Consider the following 21,713-nt stretch of genomic DNA (forward strand, 5'->3'; position numbering starts at 1 on the left):
TCCCGCTCCCCACCCCCGCTTCCTTCTCCCATCAGTGAACTACCCGAGATCTCCCCCTATCACTTCTCAGATTTTTTCTCTTCTATCCTCCCATTGTTTGATTGAGATAATTAGAATGTTAACAGGCCCTTCCAATCCATTGAGATCGCACTGCCCAAATACACCCACGTGACCAATCAACCTATCAACCCCATATGTCTTTGGAAACTGGAGGAGCTGGAAGAAACCCAAGAAGGTCACAGGGAGAATGTACAAGCTCCTTACGGTGGCGGAATCAAACGCTGTTGTTGTCACTGTAATAGCATTGTGCTAACTGTGTGCCACCTAGGATCTCTTAGTTATTAGCTTGTACTCCTCCTCCTCCCCTTCCTCCCTTCTCTCCTCCTCCCTCACCTTTTTATTCAGGCTCCTGCCTGTTTTTGCTGCACTGCTGCTCATGGGCTCACACTTCCTGTTTGCAGAATGTCTTCATCGCCGTCATCATCGAGACCTTTGCAGAGATCAGAGTTCAGTTCCAGCAGATGTGGGGTCCACGGAGCAACACCACCTCCACCACCACCACACAGGTAACTGTGTCCTGGGACTACTTCGTGAGCTGATGTGAACTACCCCTCTCCGTTTCATTTCAATATTTTTATTGCCATTAAAGTTGAAATTCCACTTTAAAAAATACAGAGTACATAAGAAGAATGCAAGCTAAAGGGAGGTTCTTCCTTTTGTAGTGGACAGAGAATAGGGGCTCAACAAAATAATCTCCAAATCTGCGTCCAGTCTCCCCAATGTAGAGGAGGCCTCATCAGGAGCACCAGTGCAGTAAATGACCCCGAAAGATTCACATGTGAAGTGTTGCTTCATTTGGAAGGCATAGGGAGGGTGGGTAGAAGGGAGGAAGAAGGGGGAGAGGAGTAGAAGGGAAGAGGGGATAGAGGAGGTAGAAGGGAGAGGTGGTATAGATGAGAGGTGGGTAGAGGAGGGGTAGAAGAGGGAGGCATAAAAGGGAGAGGTTGGAAAAGAAGAAGGGAATGGGAGAGGAGAAGGGAGGTAGGGTAAAGAAGGAATGGGAAAAGGGGAGGGATGCAGAAGGGAGAAAGAGAGGGTGGGGAGGGAGACAAGGGGCAGGTGGAAAGGGAGGGGAATGGGAGGAGGAGAAGAGGAGAGAGTGGAGGTGAGAAGGGAGAGGATGGGGAGGATAGGGGAGAGAAGAAAGGAGGGGGAGGGAGGAAAGAGGAGAGGATGATGAGAAAGAGAGTGGGTGGAAAGGAGGGGAGAGGAGAAGGGAGAGGTGGGGAGGGGTGGAGAAGGGAGAGGGGCTAGAGAAGAAGGGCAGGGGAAGAGGAGAAGGGCTAGGGGGAGGTGGAGAAGGGCGAAGAGGGAATGGATTTTTTCAATGGAGGTTAGATTGGTGTTCAGATTCAAATCACGAATGTTATGCAGAATTATAGCAATGACGGTGAGCTGTATTTAATGACCGAGAATATGATCTGTGACTTATCACACTCTAACCGGACAGATGATGAATGGTGGATCTGTTTTGTCTTGATCTTGTTGGCTTTGCTGTATTACTACCCAGAATCCAGATTATTCATGTGACTGCAATGTCAGACACAAGAGCTGCCTAAATACCACATGGGGGGGGGAGGGGGGGAAGGGGCAATATGCAGAGATCCATTTAAATCCCCTATAACGATTCAGAAAGCAATTATCTTTTCCCTTTGATAATGACTGGCCTGCTCTAGGCCATTAACTGTTGCAGATCATATATGCTGTTGGAGATGGAAGTTCTCATACATCATCCCACTCCAATCTCCAGCTCTGCTCTAGGTCTCCCATCTCCACAGGAATAACTAGAAGCAGAGATGGCTTCACATGCACAACCTCTTAGGCAGAAAAAGAGGAGGGCATTTTTGAAGCCCTTTCCTTTCAGGAAGTTCCAGCCTCCTCTATGTTTGGACTTCTGCAATTTCAGATATGGCGCAGGTCCCACGGACTAATTTGAGAACGATTGAGGGATCAGCGGTGGCATCAGAGAAAATGTAGCTCTTCAGCAAAGTGCCATGAGACATTTGACATTCATGGAGGGAGCCTTGGTTTAATGTCCAATGATCCTTCCCACCAGCCTGACTCCCACACTTCTGCTGTTCCCACTCCAAAATTGACTGAGAGCACTGAAGCACAGTAAAATAATGGTTCAGATAATTATTCCATGATTAATTGTCTCCTCCTATGGTATATGATTCATTGTCATTCCAATATTAGCTCTTGAAAGTGTGTTCCAAGTACATTTATAGTCAGAAAGAGAGAGAGTGAGTGAGAATGGAAATAGGTCATTTAGCCCACTGAGTCTGCCCCAATCATCAGTCTCCTATTGATATTCTAGTTCGGGGTGGCCAAACTTTTTTGGTTGTGGGAAATATATAAGGAGTCATGGGCCAACAGTATTAAGCCCAGCAGTTTTAACCAGTTACACTGCAAGAAAAACTGTGTTTTTATACCAGAAAACCACTATGCCATCGAAAATTAATTCTCTGTTAAAATAACTATACGACACTACTGAACAGTTTAATTGTTGACATTACAGTAGTCTATTGATGTGCTCACAGGCATTTCTGTACCTGCTGCTCTTTAATTGAAATGAATGCAATAAAACTCTTTAAAATTCTCATTTTAAAAAACAGTTCAAAATAAAAAGCTGGGTGCAAAATATGAATAGGTGAAAAAATCAAGAAACAGACAAGGCAGTCCCCCAACATTTCTCCACAACTCTCAGTGAATACAGTTTATGGCCCAAGTTTCCACCTTAATGATTATGATGCAATGTGTAAATCTATTAAAGTTAACAGATTCCTCGCAAATCAAACAAATACACTTTCCCTTGACTTCTGTGAAAAAGTATTCATTTTCCCACCATGTCTCAAATTTTTGGCACACCCATGCTATTTTCCATCTTTGTGATTCTGCCATGTTTAATCAGCTAAGATAAGTGTTTTTTATTTACTGAGGTAAACGTTTACATCAATGAAACGATCAGTCTAGTCGTTGTTCAAAATGGCAGCGACATCTAGTGTTGAAACTAAGAAGTGCAATGTACATTCCACGCATTTTATTGTTAGAGACCAGGTTCCATTTTATTTTGGGCCACAGACCAGATTTAGCCCAGGGGCCGTAGTTTGGCCACCCCCCTATTTTAGCCCTATCCTGACCCATTTATTCTCCCCACAAGCAAAAAAAACCTGCTGGTGGGAGAACTCAGCATCATCTGTGGAATGAGATGGTCCATCAATTTTTTTTCCAAAAATAAACTTTATTCACAATAAATTATTTATTGTGAAAACCATTTAAAGTCTTTTCCCATCCTTAGTGTCATATCCATACATTTCCATCAATGTACATTATTATCTTTCTTCTTTGGCTTGGCTTCGCGGACAAAGATTTATGGAGGGGGTAAAAAGTCCACGTCAGCTGCAGGCTCGTTTGTGGCTGACAAGTCCGATGCGGGACAGGCAGACACGGATGCAGCGGTTGCAGGGGAAAATTGGTTGGTTGGGGTTGGGTGTTGGGTTTTTCCTCCTTTGCCTTTTGTCAGTGAGGTGGGCTCTGCGGTCTTCTTCAAAGGAGGTTGCTGCCCGCCAAACTGTGAGGCGCCAAGATGCACGGTTTGAGGCGTTATCAGCCCACTGGCAGTGGTCAATGTGACAGGCACCAAGAGATTTCTTTAGGCAGTCCTTGTACCTTTTCTTTGGTGCACCTCTGTCACGGTGGCCAGTGGAGAGCTCGCCATATAACACGATCTTGGGAAGGCGATGGTCCTCCATTCTGGAGACGTGACCCATCCAGCACAGCTGGATCTTCAGCAGCGTGGACTCGATGCTGTCGACCTCTGCCATCTCGAGTACTTCGACGTTAGGGATGAAAGCGCTCCAATGGATGTTGAGGATGGAGCGGAGACAACGCTGGTGGAAGCGTTCTAGGAGCCGTAGGTGGTGCCGGTAGAGGACCCATGATTCGGAGCCGAACAGGAGTGTGGGTATGACAACGGCTCTGTATACGCTTATCTTTGTGAGGTTTTTCAGTTGGTTATTTTTCCAGACTCTTTTGTGTAGTCTTCCAAAGGCGCTATTTGCCTTGGCGAGTCTGTTGTCTATCTCATTGTCGATCCTTGCATCTGATGAAATGGTGCAGCCGAGATAGGTAAACTGGCTGACCGTTTTGAGTTTTGTGTGCCCGATGGAGATGTGGGGGGGCTGGTAGTCATGGTGGGGAGCTGGCTGATGGAGGACCTCAGTTTTCTTCAGGCTGACTTCCAGGCCAAACATTTTGGCAGTTTCCGCAAAGCAGGACGTCAAGCGCTGAAGAGCTGGCTCTGAATGGGCAATTAAAGCGGCATTGTCTGCAAAGAGTAGTTCACGGACAAGTTTCTCTTGTGTCTTGGTGTGAGCTTGCAGGCGCCTCAGATTGAAGAGACTGCCATCCGTGCGGTACCGGATGTAAACAGCGTCTTCATTGTTGGGGTCTTTCATGGCTTGGTTCAGCATCATGCTGAAGAATTATTATACATGTTCTCTAATTACACTTTTGCCATCACTGTGACCCATTGTTATTACTTACCCCTCTGATGTTTGAGGGGCTTCCCCTCAGTCTCAGCCCCTCAATGCTGGTGACAGAAAGACTCTAGACTGTGGTCCTCCCATTCTCAAACCTATAGTCATTAAGTTAATTGGTCACATGGGTATATTTCCTTTCTTCGTGGGCTGGAAGGGACTTTTACCATGCTGTATCTCTAATTTTTAAAATGAAATCAGATAAGGGATCTCGAGCCGAAGCATCAGCCGTGCATTTCCCCACCACGGATGTTGCTTTTTCCGCTGAGTCCCTCCAGATTCTAGCGTCTGTCTATATATCTCGTCTTTATTCTCTCCACATTCTTTACCAGTTGCCCCGGGTTCTCCTGCTCACCACCACATTTGGGGTGATTTACTGTGGCGCATTGACCTGCCACCTTGTGCTTTTTCAGGAGACACCAGAGTACCTAGGGATGATCCACGCAGGTCACCAGGAGAATGTGCAAATCTTTGCCCTGGAGGCTGAGATCGAACCTGGGTTGCTGGAAGTGTGAGGTTCCACTAGCATCACTGTCCTGCCCCTCTTCCAGTCCTGTTACTTCTGGGAACCCTTCCTGATTTTGACTGGCTCCATAAAATCTCACCTTAACCTTCACTGTTCTGATGACAACTTCTCCACTGCTCCCTGGGAAATGGTGTCCCTTGGACCACTCCAGAGCACCCTCTCTGCCCCAATTGTCCTGCACAGGGCTGTGTTTTAACAGTTGTCGAATCCATACTCTGAGGGGATTTTCAGTGGAGTGGAAAGTACACAAAGTGCTGTAAGAACTCAGCAGGTCACAAAGCATTCATGCAAAGCAAGGACCAGTCGAAATTCCAGGCCTGAGCCTTTTGTCAGGTGATATCTGAGGAAGACTCTCACCTGAAGAAAGGCTCAGGCCTAAAACATTGATTGTCTTTTAAATCCTATGAGTTTATCCAACACTTTTGTGTGCTGCATTGGGCCAAAGCATCTGCTGACCTCCTGTTTATCTTCAGTGGTGTCATATTCTCTTGTCTTTGCAGATGTTCCATGAAGATTCCACTGGTGGCTGGCAGCTCATAGCAGTGGATGTCAACAGGCCTCAGGGCAGAGCTCCTGCCTACCTACAGGTAAATTGGGGCATGGGTAGGGAGAGTGTTTGGAGGAAGGGAATGTATGGTTCTCTTCAAGCCAGTATGCCCATCCATGAGCCTCACCATTTGGACGTGACCTTCAGTGTCCTTGAAAAGCCCTTCTCTTGCCAAAGCTTAACCAAGCCACACCAAGCTATGGGGAGGGTGGGGGTGGGGGGGGGGGGGCAGGTGGTCAAGGACTCACACTCAGAAGGAAGTGTTGATGAGCAGCATAAAGGGGAAGAGAGGCAGTGAAGGGAATCAGAGAGCTCCAATACTCCCACTGTGATGTCAACAAAGATCTGTATAATTGCAGCAAGATTTCCTGAGTGAGCTATCAAAGAAAAGCTTCCCTTTGTAATTTAAGTGCAGGATAAGATAAAGTGGTGAGGCAAAATGAAGGCATTCACATCAGTAAGGTTAGAAGCAGAATAAGGTAAATTGGCATGGTTTGTGAAAATATTCTCTTGGGCAGCTGTGCTGTTATATTCAATTGACATGTTTTGGAACAAGAGGAATAGCCTGTGACATCGAACAACCTGAATGAATCTAATTTATTCTTGGAAGGAAACTCTACTCAACTGATTATGCATTGCCACTTCACGTTGCTTTTAAATTAAATTGGCTTTAAAAAGCATTAGGATATAAGTGAGTTGCTCTTTTTTTTGTTTGCTGCATTCATTATGTACCATTAGAATCCTCACTGCAATTCCCGCAGCCAGCGTTGCAATCTGCTCTTCAAGAATGGCACCCCATGGATTCTCTCCGCTGATGTTTGCTGACCTGCTGCACAATTGGCTGCTCGCATTCCCAATTTTGCTGTGGCCACAATATTCTGGAATGTTTCCTGGTGTGCTCCTGATGGATGGTCACAACTTGTCTCTGTTAATTTGGCATCTCGTGCAATGTCCTGCATTATATTGAATTGGAGGCATGAGAGTGGCCTGCTAACAACATGGAAACAGACCTTTCAGCCTGACTTGTCCATACCAGCCAAGTCTGAGATAGACCCATTGGCCCATATCCTTCTAATCCTTCTCTATCCGTGTCCCAGTCTAAATGTCATAATTGTACCCCCCTCTACCACTTCCTCTGGCAGCTCGTTCCGTATACCCACCACCATCTGTGTGGAACAGAATGAATATAGGAGTTCAGATATTAAGTTGTACAAGACATTGGTGAGTCAAATTTGAAATATTGTGTGGTGCTTTGGTCACCTAACTACAAGAAAGATATCAATCAGATTGAAAGAGTCTGGAGAAGCTGTTGTTGGGACATGAAGTAACTAGGTTAGGATTTTATTCTCTGGAGTATCAGAAAATGAGGTGAGATTTGATAGAGGTGTAGAAAATTATGAGGAATATTGATAGAGTAAATGTAAAAGCTGGCCTTTTCAAGTGAGGTTGGGTGAGACAAAAATAAATGAAAGGATATGGGTTAATGGTGATAGGAGAAATGTTTAAAGGGAACTTCTTCACCAAGATAATGTCCTTGGTTTGACTGCAGTGATTTCCTGAGCAACTTTTGAGGCAGTCGCAGCATGAGCAAGGGAGGTGCAAATAAAGCAATTTTCACCCTGTGCTCCAGGCATTGTGCTACAATCTCCACACTACCTATGTCTCCCCTGTCCTCTGTCACAATATGTGCCCTTGGAAGTCCTCTTTTAGTTCCCAGCTGCCATGAGGTCAGAGGGTTGCAGGCCACCTGCATCCATGAAGTACCTTTTAATAAACAGATGTGCTGAGATAAATGGGGGACCCTCTTTGTACATTACAAGATCCAACAAGCTGCAAGGTAGCAGACCATTGGGTATAGGAGCAGAATTGGTTCTTTCGCCCCATTGAGTCTTCTCTTCCATTTAAATCATGTCCAATGTGTTTTTCCTCTCAACCTCATTCTTCTGACCTCCCCATAACCTTTGTTGTCTTTACTAATCAAGAATCTATCAATTGCTTTAAAGTAGAAACTCAGCAGGTCAGACAGTGCACTCTATATTCAGGGCTTGGGCCCTTCATCGAGGTATGAAGAGAAAAGTGAGGGTAAAATGACAGGTTTGTTACATAATGAGAGGGAGAACAGGATGGACAGAGGTGATGTTCCAACCTACAGGAATTGCCAGAACTAGAAACCCCAGATAAATTCAACTAGGAAGTCAGGGACGCTTGAGTGAGAAGAACATGGAACTCTCTCCCTTGTGGAGAACTCAGGATAAACAGCAGTGATGGCTTTAAGAGTAATCTGGATAAACAGAAGAGAGACAGAGGAATAAGAATTCAGGGTTATGGAACAAGGTCGATGTAGAACAGTCACTTCAATAACCAATTGGTGTGTGACTTTGATGTTATTGCCTCTACAATCTTACCTTGATGAAAGGTTCAAGCCCGAAACATTGATTATGTATCTTTATCTTTGCTATATAAAGAACACTGTTTGACCAGCTGAGTTTCTCCAGCATTGAGTTTTTATTTCAACCACTATGTCTGCAGACTATCGTGTTTTACTTCTAACCTCAGCTTAAAATTTACATGATGACTTGATCTCCAGAGCCGCAGATGGTAATAATGATCAGTTGATTTTAGTAGATCACCGGTGTGCACTGTACTCGATTTCTGCTCTTTGCAATTGCACCCACAGAGAACACGCCATTTAGCTTGGCTTCTGAGAGTTGGCGCCTCTGGCAATACAACACTCCCTCATCTGAGTGCAGTGTCAGCCTGGATTTTACGCTCAGGTCTCTGGAGTGGAATGTGAACCCACGGCTTCCTGACTCGAGGTGTTGAGGGTGGCTCCCTTAAACACAACTGGTCTGGCGGTGAGGGGGAAGGGTCAGACAGTGAGCAAGAACTAGGTCCGGCCTTCCATAGGACAGCTGCCCATTCTGTGCCCAAGCGTGTTGAAGCATTTTGTTGCTATGGATCACAGTAATTAGCTTGTCAACGTTTACTGTCTCTTGAAGTATTCTTCTCCAAGTATCACAGCAAGACACGATTCATTTGATGGACTTGAATACCTAATGAACATCAACTCATTAGGAATGCAACTCTAGTAGTTTCACTTAATCTAAATGAAAGTATTTATTCAGCAGCGATAATGTTTCATCTTTAAAGCCTCCTGGAACATTTTTATAAATATAGAATCTGAACTTCAGCTTTACTTGAAGCCTTATGCCATTTTGATATACAGGTATTGTACTTTTATTTCTGGTAATTTGTTTTGAATCCTGGCCAATATCAGAGGACATCAGTTTAAGGTGAGTGAAAGGAAGTTTAGGGGAGATGTCAGGGGCAAGATTTTTACTCAGAGACTGGTGGCTTCCTGGAATGCATTGACGCGGGTGGTGGTGGAGACTGGTGCAATTAGGGACTTTAAAACAATTTTAGACATGCATGTGGATGTAAGAACAATGGATGGTTATGGGTGTGAGGGAGGGAAGGGTTATATTTTTATAGAGTAGGTTCACATGGGCTGGCACAATATTGTGGGCTAAAGGCCCTGTACTGTGATGTAATGTTCTATGTCCAAACTAAAGACCGTCACTAAATGTAATGTTTGCTGTATAAATTAAACCCGTAAATTTGATGGTCGCACATATAATTGTGCTGGCTTTCTGAAAGAGTCTCCGGTTAGTTTCTCTTCACTTTCCTTGTGGACCCTTTCCCAAATTCCTGTTGAATCAGTTCCTCTGCAGGAACTGCTCTACCCAAACACCGCAAGAAAGTGCAGAGAGTGTGGAGACTGCAGCTCAGGCTGTTGCACACACTGACTCTATCTATACCCCCTGCTGTCTTGGGAAATCCTTGTCACACTCTCTTCTCCCCCTCAACCCCACAACGGGAGGTAGACATGCACTTCCAAATTCAAGGATGGTCTCCTTCCTGCTGTGACAGGCCTCACATTGGTAAAACTATGATGCACTTGCATTATTTGTCGTTGAACACCATAACCTGAAGTCTTTGACTTACTGTAACACTGTAGTTTTGCTTTATTATCGCACTACATACTGTAATTAAGTATGGGTTGATTTGCCTGGAGAGCACACAAAACAGCTTTTCACTGTGTTTTGTACACGTGACAGTAAAACAATCCATGTCAATTCAATGTGCTGCAACCATTCTTATTAGGCAACGTGTTCCAGGTCACAGCCATTCACTGCAGAGAAACATTCTCCTCCTCTCCCCTCTACCTTCACTCCATGTCCTCTAAGCACAAATCTTCCTGCCACTGGGGAAAAAAAATTATCCATTCCATCAAAACCCCACCTTGCTTTTGAACCACATCTATTAAATTTGCCCTTAACCTTCTCTAGCTTAGAGAGGAACAACCCCTTCATCTCTGGCCTTTCTTCAATGCAGAGATCCATCTACCAATTGAATTTAAGCAGTAAATTCCTAGGATTATTCTGAAGATAATCACCCAAATATGGATGATGGCTGGGGGAGGCAGATCCCTTTGCTCCAGGAAGCACTGTGTGATGTAACTGCTGCCATACAGTGAAAGGTGTGGCTCAATGAGGTTCACTGTTGCTTTGGATATTGCTATTTTGAGTTTTACTCCAGAAATTTCAACAGGATAATCCAGGCTGAATCATCAGAACAATTTGTTCACTGTGTGGGAGACGTCATTCTCACAATAAAGTATAAAACAGACACCTGCTGCTCTTGCCAATGGGACAAAAAAGATCCATGGCTCGATTTAAAGAACAGCAGAGTTCCCCAGTGTCCTGGCTAAGATTTAACCCTTCATCCACAACACTGAAGCTTTGCTTGAACATTATTGAATGGCTGTTTGCAGGATCTTTCTGTGCCGAAGTCGACTACTACATTTCCTTCACTATAGCAAAGTGTGTGGTGCAAAAGCACCGGAATATTTCGAGTTAGAAGGGAATTCCAATTTATCATTTCTGTGGTTTTCCAGCACAAATCTGTCCACATTTATCAGGTTTATCTGACTTCCATCCCTAAAATGTGCAGCTGGTAGAATAATTGGTCGCTGTAAAATGTTCCAGGAATACACATGTATCTGGGAAGAATGTAGAGAGAATCAATTCACAAGAATGTTATTGTAGGGGCAGGGAAGGGGGTGGAGGCAGCTTGAATTATAAGGATAGGCTGGGACATTTCTGAAACATAGGAGGCTGAACAGGGCCCTTAATGATGATGAGTTTATTGTTATATATATTGTACAATGCATTTATCCATGGGATTTCTTATGAAAGTTTGTAACATTATTAGGCAAGTTTATAAGATAAATAGTTGTCTTATTTTCCCCAGGGTGGGCATTGTAAAACTAGAGGGAGAGATGTAAAAGGCAGCTGATGGGCATATCCTTCAGAGTGGTGGGTGTGTGAAATGAGCTGCATCTAAAAGGCATTTGGATGTATATGGATAGGAAAGGTTAGAGGGCTGTGCGACAAGTTTGGACAAGTGGAACTGAATGGCCTGTTTTCATGCTGTAAATATTCTTGACTGATCAAGTGGGCTAGGGTAGGACGATTGTGAAAAAGGGTACTTGACAGTCAGTATGAACGTGTGACCATCAAATTTACAAGTTTAATTTATACAGCAAACATTATATTTAGTGACGGTCTTTAGTTTGGAACATAGAACATTATATCATAGTACAGGACCTGTAGTCCATGATATTGTGCCAGCCCATGTGAACCTACTCTATAAAAATGTAACCCTTCCCTCCCTCACACCCATAACCATCCATTTTTCTTACATCCACATACCTGTCTAAGATTCTTTTAAAAGTCCCTATCGCACCAGTCTCCACCACCACCCCCGTCAATGCATTCCAGGAAGCCACCAGTCTCTGAGTAAAAATCTTGCCTCTGACATCTCCCCTAAACTTCCTTCCACTCACCTTAAACAGATGTCCTCTGATATTGGCCAGGATTCAAAACAAATTACCAGAAATAAAAGTATATCAAATGGCATAAGGCTTCAAGTAAAGCTGGAGTTCAACTAGAACATAGAACACTACAGTACAGGCCCTTCAGCCTATGTCCTTTGTAAACCTACCCAACAACCTGAACTTTCCCTACCTCACACCCATAACACCCTTTTTTTTTTTGCATCCATATTTTAAATGCACCGCCTTCCTTCATCACCGTCAGCAATGCATTCCAGGCACCCACCACTTTCTGTGTTTAAAAACTTGCCTCTGGCATCTCCCCTAAACTTTCCTCCCCTCATCTAATACAGATATCTTCTGAAGATTGGCCTGAGAAAAAGATGCTGGCTGTCCACACTATCTAAGCCCTTCATAATCTTATAGACTTCTTTTAAGTCACCTCTGCACGGAAGAGAAAAGCCCTAACTCTGTTACCCTTGAATATCTCTATCTTTTTGATGTGGTCTAAGGAGCAAGATGTGAATAATTTGTATGTGTCTTTTTATGAGGGGGGCTGGAATTACCTGTGAGTCTTAGTGACATAGGGAGAGTCTGTTTGCCTGTTCACCATCAAGCAGCTGCTTCTCCCAGCCTGACTTGAATACATTTCTACCAGATGCAGGGAAGATGAAACCTACCCACTCCTGTTTTCTTTTGAGATATTAAATTGGTTGTAAAACTGTTTCTAATGGTCCATAGGCCTGGCGTCAATTAACTGTATGAATCCAATGTGTATAATATCCCTGGAGTGATGAGGTAAATGCAGGGTATTTCCCCATGAGAGAGTAATTGAATTTGCCTAATGATTCCCCTCTCATCCATTAGATGAATCAGCAAGAGAAAGGAAATTATTAATTAAACTGCACATTGCGTCTGCACAAGCTGTAGAAAGTTCATCATGGAACTGTGTCTTACCTGGGGAACCAGGGACTGATCAACATCAAGATATCGATAGATCATACTTTCAAACCAGATAAAAGCCCTTGAAGCCCATCGAGTCTAGTTTGGCTCCCAGAGAAATCCTATCCCTTCCTAGCTTCTTTCCTTCCTCTCTGTTCCCCACAATTCCCCCCCTCCCCTAGCCTGAAGATTCCACTTCTTGCCTGCACACTTGGGGGGGGGGGGGCACAATTCACAACAGCCAATTTACCCACCAGCCTTCTTGGGAGGAACCCAGAGTGGTGTGGGAGGGGCGAGCTTAGCAACCGCATTTCCAACAATTTAACTGACCATGTTGCAAAGTATCTTACTTGGCTGTGAAGTGTTAGGACGCCACAATATGTGAAATATTAAACTGTTTATTTTAAGTCTGTTCTTGCATCACCCCTTTGGAGAAAGTTGGGAGCCATCATTCATTTTTTTCAAACTGACCACCACTGCATTTTATTATCCTGCAGCAAAGTTTTGGAAAATAAATGTAAAGCAATAGGCAGTCAAGGTTTCGGGCCTGGGCAACTTCTTATTTGGGTTCCGTCTGATTTTTAGCATTCCTGATGAGTGTTCCAGCCCAAACTGACGGCTGTCTGTTGCTTTCCACTGATGCTACCTGACCCACTGAGTTCCTCCAGCATTTTGTGAGTTGTTCCTGTTCTCCAGCATCCGTGGAGCCCTTGTTCACCTCCGATTTCCTTCTCAATCTCTGGAAACCCCTCCCTCTCCCACCCCAATTTTTTCTCTTTGCCTCAATCCTCTTCTTCCAGCCCCCACCCTCAACTCCCATCAGAAAGCATCTTTTTCAGCCTTCTTCCCCCCCCGAACATTTTTCAGTTCCTTGCCCCCCACCTGTATACACCTCTCACCTAAGCCTGTGCTCTTCCCTTCCCTCGTCTTCTCATTCAAGTGTTTGACCACTCTTTGGCAGCTCTGATGAAGGGTTCTAGCCCAAAGTGTTGTCTGCCTGATGCTTTTCATGAATGCTGCTGACCACACGGAATCCCTCCAGCTCCTTTGAGCTCGGTTCCAGTTTTCCAGCATTCACAGACTTGACGCTTACCTTTAGGAAAATAAATATTTCTGGGAATAAATTAATCTTCAGACCATCTGCTTTAGTCTTGCTAGATAAGGACCAGGAACATGAGAAGGCCATCCAGCCCTTCAAATCCATTCTGCTTTTCAGTGAGATTCTGTTGATCATTAAGCTAGCACTTTTTCCCTACTTTTGACCTATCTCTGAATATTTAATTATATCATGAATTTATTGTCTCTTTTGATTTCATTTGATGGTTTCCCATTATAGTTTTTCTTTACAAGTACTTGCCTGGCGGTCGCAAGTGAGGATTTTGGTGCATATGTGCATTGTACAATATATATGGCAAGTTATTATCATTATCTGTTAATGTTGGGCATCATCCAGTTTGTTAGCTCTAAAATTTACAATTGACTGTTGGAGATAGAGAGTTTTGAATTTCTGGAACATACTCGATATTAATAGCCCCAAAAGACATGATTCTAATTTTTACATGTTGTCCCTTGTTGGTTCCCCAGTTTTGCAGTGGTAAAGCCAAGGGATTATTCTAGACCAAACTCTTAGAATGTGGACTCTGGGATGTATTTTTCCTTGCAGTGTCCACACACAGACAACTAAACTCAGATTCCCACTGGGAACCATTGACTTCAATTGCTAACTCAGGCTGGCTCAGTATTGGACATCTTAACATTGTTTGTAGTCCCCTATCAGACTTGCCCCTCTCTACCTCTATAAACTGCTCTAACCTTCAGATTTATTGTTAGAGTACATACAACCCTGAGATCCTTTTTCCTGCTGGCCAGGCAGTGCAAAAAAAAACTAAACTATACATGTAAACCAGTGGTTTTCAAACTTTTTTCCGTCCACCCCAAGTAATCCCTCTGCCACAGGTGCTCTGTGATTAGTACTGGATCACTCAAGGTGGCATGTGGGTAGAAAGAAAAAGCCTGAAAACTAGTGTTTTAATCAAACCTAATTGACTTGTTATGTGCACGGTTTCATAACTCCAAAGGAAATGGGCCAATGACAATTTTTCTCCAGCAAAATATTTCAGTAATGATTAAGTCTAGAGCAGGGGTTCTCAACCTTTTCTTCCCACTCTCATACCATTCGAAGCAATCCCTTACCCATCAACAACACCTATAGCATAGGGACTACTCAAGGTGTTATGTGAGTGGAAGGAAAAAGCTTGAAAACCATTGATGCAAAGAACTGTAAAGAGATAAACAGATTACTCTGCTACTCAACCTTGATTCCTATTCACTACCATTGTGGGACCATGACTACCTCAAGTCGTAAGGAGTAGGATCTGAATTAGCCCATTCAGCCCATCAAGTCTACACTCCTGTTCAAATTATGCCTAATGTATTTTCCTCTCAATCCCATTCTCCTACCTTATTTCCATAACCTTTGATATCCTAACTAATCAAGAACATATCAAGCTGTGCTGTACTTTAAATCTACCCAGTGACTTGGCAATGAATTTCACCCTCTGGCTGAAGAAATTTCTGATCATCTGTATTCTAAAGAGATGTCCTTTTATTCTGAGGCTGCGTCCTCTCCTGCTACTGGAAATATCTCCCCACATCAACTCAACCCAGCCCTTTCAATATGCATCATGTTTTTATGAGATCCTCCTCTCATCCTTCTAAGCTCCAGCAAGTAAAGGCGCAAGGCCAACAAATGCTCCTCGTGTTAACTGTCTGATTCACAAGATTATTCTTGTAAACCTCCTCTGGACCCTCTCCAGTGCTAGCACATTCTTCCTTTGATATGGGGCCCTAAACTGTTCACAATACTCCATTTGTGGTCTGAACAATACCTTATAAAGTCTTAACATTACATCTGATTTTGTATTCTATCCCCCTCTCAAAATGAATGCTTATATTGCATTTGCCTTTCTTACCACCTGCAAGTTAACCTTGAGGGAATCTTCATTGAGGACTCCCAAGTTCCCCTCTCTTGCATTTGTGGTAATTAAAATTTTTATTGTGGTAATTGGTGAAATGTATGTACCTGTGTGGCTGTAGCAAAAATTTTAAAGCACCTGTGCATTGTTCATTTATATATAACAATAAGCTCTAATTGCACTATTGAATCATAGAACAATATAGCCCCTTTGCCCTTCTAGTCTGTGCCAAACCATTTTTTTTGCCTAGTCCCACTGACCTGTACTCATTCCATGCCCTCCATACCTCTCCCATCCATGTACTTGTGCAAATTCTTAACTGCTAAAATTGAGCCCACATTCACCAACTCAGCTGGCAGCTTTTTCCACACTCCTCCCACTCTCTATGTGAAGAAGTTCCCTTCCTTTCACTCTTAACCCATGTCCTCTGGTTTGTATCTCACCTACCCTCAGTGGAAAAAGCCATTTTTTTTACTCTGTTTATTCCCCTCATAATTTTAAATACCTCCCTCAAATCTCCCTTCATTCTTTTACACTCCAGGGAATAAAGTCCTAACCTGTTTAACCTTTCCCTCTAACTCAGTTCCTGAAGTCCAGGCAACATCCTAGTAAACCTTCTATGCACTCTTTCTATCTTATTGATATCTTTCCTGAGGTAAAATAGATGGGGGAGAGCCAGTGGATGTGGTGTACCTGGACTTCCAAAAGGCCTTCGATAAAGTCCTGCATAAACGACTGGCTTACAAAATCAAGGCTCATGGGATTAGGGGCAAAGTATTGATGTGGATTTAGAACTGGCTGGCGGTAGAAGACAGAGAGTTGGGATAAATGGCTCGTTTTCTGAGTGGCAGGCGGTGACCAGTGGGGTACCACAGGAATCTGTACTGGGACCCCAGCTGTTCACAATTTACATTAATGATCTGGATGAGGGGATTGGATGTAATATCTCCAGATTTGCAGATGACACTAAGCTAGGAGGGGTTGTGTGCACGGAAGAGGGGGTCAGGAAGCTCCAGTGTGATTTGGATAAATTGAGGGACTGGGCAGATACATGGCAAATGCACTACAATGTGGATAAATGTGAGGTTATCCACTTTGGTAATACAAACTGGAGGGCAGATTACTATTTGAATGGCAATAGATTAAGAGATGGGGAAGTGCAGAGAGACATAGGGGTACTTGTACATCAGTCTCTGAAGGTACAGCAGGTGGTTAAAAAGGCAAATGGTATGCTGGCCTTCATATCAAGAGGGTTTGAGTATAGGAACAAGGATACCTTACTGCAGCTGTACAGGGCCTTGGTGAGACCACACCTGGAGTATTGTGTGCAGTTTTGGTCACCTTATCTAAGGAAGGATGTTCTTGCAATGGAGGGAGTGCAGAGGCGATTCACCAGGCTGATCCCTGGAATGGCAGGAATGACTTATAAGGAAAGATTGCGCAAATTGGGATTGTACTCCTGGAATTTAGAAGATTGAGAGGGGATCTCATAGAGACCTATAAAATTCTGGCAGGACTGGACAGAATGGACGCAGATGGGATGTTTCCAATGATGGGAAAATCCAGAACCCGGGGCCATGGTTTGAGGATAATAGGCAAACCATTTAGGACCGAGATGAGGAGGAATTTCTTTACCCAAAGGGTGGTGAATCTGTGGAATTCATTGCCACAGAGGGCAGTAGAGGCAGGTTCATTAAATATATTTAAGAGAGAGTTAGATCTATTTCTTCAGTATAAGGGTATTAAAGGTTACGGACAGAAGGCGGGGACGGGGTACTGAACTTTAAGATCAGCCATGATCTCGTTGAATGGCGGAGCAGGCTCGAAGGGTCGAATGACCTACTCCTGCTCCTATCTTCTATGTTTCTATGTTTCTATGTTAGGTGACCAAAAATGTACACGATACTCCAAATTTGGCCTCATCAATGTCTTATACAACTTTACCATAACATCCCAACTCCTATACTCAGTACTTTGACTTATGAAGGCCAATATGCCAAAGGTTCTCTTTACAACCCAATCCACCAGTGACGCAACTTTCAGGGAATTTTGTATCTGTATTCCCAGGTCCCTCTTTTCTACACCACTTCTCAGTACCTGCCATTCACCATGTACATCCTTCCTTGGTTTGTACTTCCAAAATGCAACACCTCACACGTCTGCATTAAATCCATCTGTCATTTTTCAGCCCATTTTTCCAGCTGGTCTAGATCTCTCTATAAGCTTTGAAACCTTTGCTGTCCACAATGCCTCCTATCTAAGTGTCATCTGTAAACCTGCTGATCCAATTTACCACATTATCATCCAGATCATTGATATAAATAACCAAACAACAAAGCAATCCCTGAGGCATACCACTAGTCACAGGCATCCAGTCTGAGAAACAATCATCCACCACTACTCTCTGGCTTCTCTCATCCAGCTATTTCAAATCCAGTTCACAATTTCACCATGAATACTTAGCATCTGAACCTTCCTGACTAACCTCCCATGTGGGACCTTGTCGAAGGCCTTACTAAAGTCCATGTAGACAACATTCACAGCCTTTCCTTCATCAACTTTTCTGGTAACCTTGAAAAATTCTATAAGATTTGTTAAACTCGACCTACCTTGCGCAAAGCCATGTTGACTATCCTTAATCAGTTTCTGGCTATCCAAATAATTGTGTATTCTATCTCTCAGAACACCTTCCAATAGTTTACCTACTACCGACATCAGGCTCACTGGCCTATAGTTTTCATGGTTACTCTTGGAACATTTTTTTAAACAATGGAACAACGTGATCTACCCTCTGTCACATTTGTGGCCTGAAATGTGAAGTTAATAAAACATTAAACACAAGTTATATCAGGTAAACTTCTCCCAGTGGCTTTATTCTCCCGTTTCCTTTGTTCTCCTGCTTGAGTTCTTATCTCTCTCATACCACGTGACTTCCAGTACATCTCATACATATTCATTATCATGACACCCTCCATTCCTCTGGCACCACACTCGTGGCTATGGACATTTTAAATATTTCTGCCAGAGCCCCTGCAAGTTCTACACTAGCTTCCCTCAAGGTTCGAGGGAATATCTTGTCAGACCCTTGGGATTTACCCACCCTTATTTGCTTTAAGACGGCAAGTACTTCCTCCTCTTTAATCTGTATAGATTCCATGACCTCACTGTTTGTTTTCCTTACTTCCCATGACTATCTGTTTCCTAAGCGAATACAGATGAACCATATAACCATATAACCATTTACGGAGCAGAAACAGGCCATATTGGCCTTTCGAGTCCACACCGGTTCACTTCTTTTTTTCTTTCTTCTTCTTTGGCTTGGCTTTGTGGACGAAGTCCTCAATAATTTCCTGTAGATTAGTTATGTCTTCCTTGCTCCATTTATTGTTACTTGATACTTGTAACTTGATATTAACTTACTTTATTATTACTATATGTACCTATGTATTTTGCATATATTAAAACCAATAAAAAGATTGAAAAAGAAAGAAAATTAATCTTGTGATGATTTAAAGCACAGGTACACGCTAACAGCCCCATGAAAAAAAAATTAAATTCTCCCCAATTTTTTGTAGCACAGTACAAAGCCAACCACTTGTTGATCTTCAAAGGGACCAACTTTGTCCCTTACTATCTTTTGCTCTTAATATTACCTCTAGAAACCCTTAGGATTTTTCTTCACGTTGTCTGCCAAAGCAACCTCGTGTCTTTTTTTTTGCCTTCCTGATTTCTCTCAAGGTTTTCCTTGCATTTTTTTATATTCCTCAAGTACCTGATTTGCTCCATGTTGCCTATACCTGCTGTACACCTTTCTCTTCTTTTGAACCAGATCCCCAACATCCCTCAAAAACCAAGGCTCCCTATACCTGCTAACCTTGCCTTTAATCCTGTCAGGGACATACAAACTCTATACTCTCAAAATTTCACCTTTGAAGGGCCTCCACTTACCCAATCCACTCATTCTAGATTCTTTCTCATTTCCTCAAAATTGGCCTTTCTCCAATTTAGAATCTCAACCTAAGGACCAGACCTATCCTTCTCCATAATTAATGAAACTAATGAAATTATGATCACTGGACCCAAAACTTTCCCCAACACATACTTCTGTCACCTGTCCTGACTCGATCCCTAAAAGGTGATCCAGTATTGCATTCTCTCCAGTTGGTACCTCTTTATATTAATTTTTAAAAACTTTCCTGAACACATTTGAAAAACTCCAAGCCATCAGCCCTTTTATAGTTTGGGAGTCCCAGTCAGTATGTAGAAAATTAAAATCCCCTACTGTCACAACCTTATTTTCCCTGCAGCTGTCTGCTATCTCTCTTCAAATTCACTCCTCTAATTCTCTTGACCATTGGGATGTCTATAATATAACTCCATGAGTTTGGCCATACCTTTCCCATTCCTCACTTCCACATATTTAGCCTCAGTAGATGAGCCCTCTGGTCTGTCCTGCCTGAGCATAGCTGTGATATTTTCTCTGATGAGCAATCCCACTCCTCCCCATTTCATCCCTCCATTCTTTTGTGTCTAAAGGAACAGAAGCCCAGTACATTGAGCTGCAAGTCCTGTCCCTCCTGCAACCAAGTTTCACTAGTGGCCACAATGTCATAATTCCACGTGCCAATCTACGCTCTAAGCTCATCTGCCTTTTCTACAGTACTCCTTGCATTGAATAGATTCACTTTAGAAAATTTCCACCACATACAACCTATTGACTTCTAACAGTGCTCGTAATTTTCACATCATCTTTTACCTCCTCCACTTCTCTTTCTGCTCTGGCCCTCTTGTTCCTGTCCCCTGCAAATGTAGTTTAAACCCTCCAGAGCCACACTAGCAAACCTTCCTGCAAGGGTATTAGTCCCCATCCAGTTTTTCAGATGCAAACCGTCCCATCGGACAGGTCCCACCTTCCCTTAAAGAGAGCCCAATGATCTGGAAGCCTGAAGCCCTCACTCCTACACCATGTCTTTAACCACTTGTTAAGCTGTATTATCCTTCTATTTCTAACCTCACTAGCACGTGGCATGGGTCGCAATCCTGAAATCACAACCCTTGAGGTCCTGTTGTTCAATGCAGTGCCTAACTCCCTGAACTGTCCTTGCAGGACCTCTTCACCTTTCCTACCCATGTTATTTGTCTCTATATGGTCCACGACATCTGAGTGCTCACCCTCCCTCCTGAAAATGCCATGAACTTGATATGAGATATCTTGGACGTATCTCTGGAATACTCAATCTCTTCCACAGAACCTCTATCTGTCCCCATAACTATGTAATCCCCATCACTACAACTCACCTCTTCTCCCTACCCTTCTTAGCCACAGGACCAGACTCCGTGCCAGAGACTTGGTCGCCTTGACTCGTGACTGGTAGGTCATCCTCTCCCAACAGTTTCCAAAATGAGATACTTGTAATTGAGGGGAACAGCCACAGGGGTACACTGCACTGCCTGCCTGTTCCCTTTCACTCTCCTATGATCCATCTACTCTCCTTCTGCATCCTAGATGTGATAGTGCCCCTGTAACTCCTGTCTATTACCATCTTTGCCTCCTGATTGATCCAGAGTTCATCCAACTCTAGCTCCAATTCCTTAACTCAACTTGTCAGGAGCTGCAGCTGGATGCACTTCACGCAGATGAAATTGTCAAGGATATTGCTGGCTTCCCTGGCGACCCACATTCTGCAAGAGAAGCCTTTCCTGTCTTGACTGCCATTCCCTCTGTTTATGACTAGAGGAACAAAATATATGATATCTAAAACCTTCCCTCACCCGTGCCTACCTGCTGAATCCGTTTTGTTCCTTGAAAAGAGTGGCCCTTCCTTATTTCAACTCCTACTATTCCTCACCTCTTACCTGTCCTTTCCAAAGCTTGTTGAGCCAAAGGCTTACCGCTCTGACAATGACTGCTCCCTCGATCTGGAAGTTCATCGAAGATTGAATCTTGTACCCCCTATGTTATGTTAAACCTGTGCCCTGTAGTTGTTGGTAAAGTTTCCTATGAACTAGAATAACCCTCAAATATTTGTATTTATCTGTCATGCCCCTCCTTGCAGTACTCGCCTCATAACTGAAACACTCCATTCCAGGCGGAATTTCCACTGCACCCTTTCCAATGGAGTTACGTCCCTCTCATGTAGTGACCAGTATTGGCTAAAATACTCCAGCTGCACCCAAACCAATCATTTATAAAGTTGTGCCATAACCTTCTCGCACTTGTATTCCATGT

The 21,713-nt window shown here is 43.5% G+C and overlaps 1 protein-coding gene across 1 annotated transcript in view; it reads left to right on the top strand.

Annotated features, from left to right (window-relative positions):
• nalcn (sodium leak channel, non-selective) overlaps positions 1-21,713 on the top strand; it is a 240,857-nt gene that overhangs the window by 66,633 nt on the left and 152,511 nt on the right. Inside the window, exons 8-9 of the mRNA XM_069890481.1 lie at positions 462-566; positions 5,625-5,711. Of these exons, the coding sequence (XP_069746582.1) occupies positions 462-566; positions 5,625-5,711 (192 nt within the window). The remainder of the gene's footprint in view (positions 1-461; positions 567-5,624; positions 5,712-21,713) is intronic.

The sequence above is a fragment of the Narcine bancroftii genome, chromosome 7 (genome assembly GCF_036971445.1).
Source record: "Narcine bancroftii isolate sNarBan1 chromosome 7, sNarBan1.hap1, whole genome shotgun sequence".
In the NCBI taxonomy this organism is placed as follows: domain Eukaryota; kingdom Metazoa; phylum Chordata; class Chondrichthyes; order Torpediniformes; family Narcinidae; genus Narcine; species Narcine bancroftii.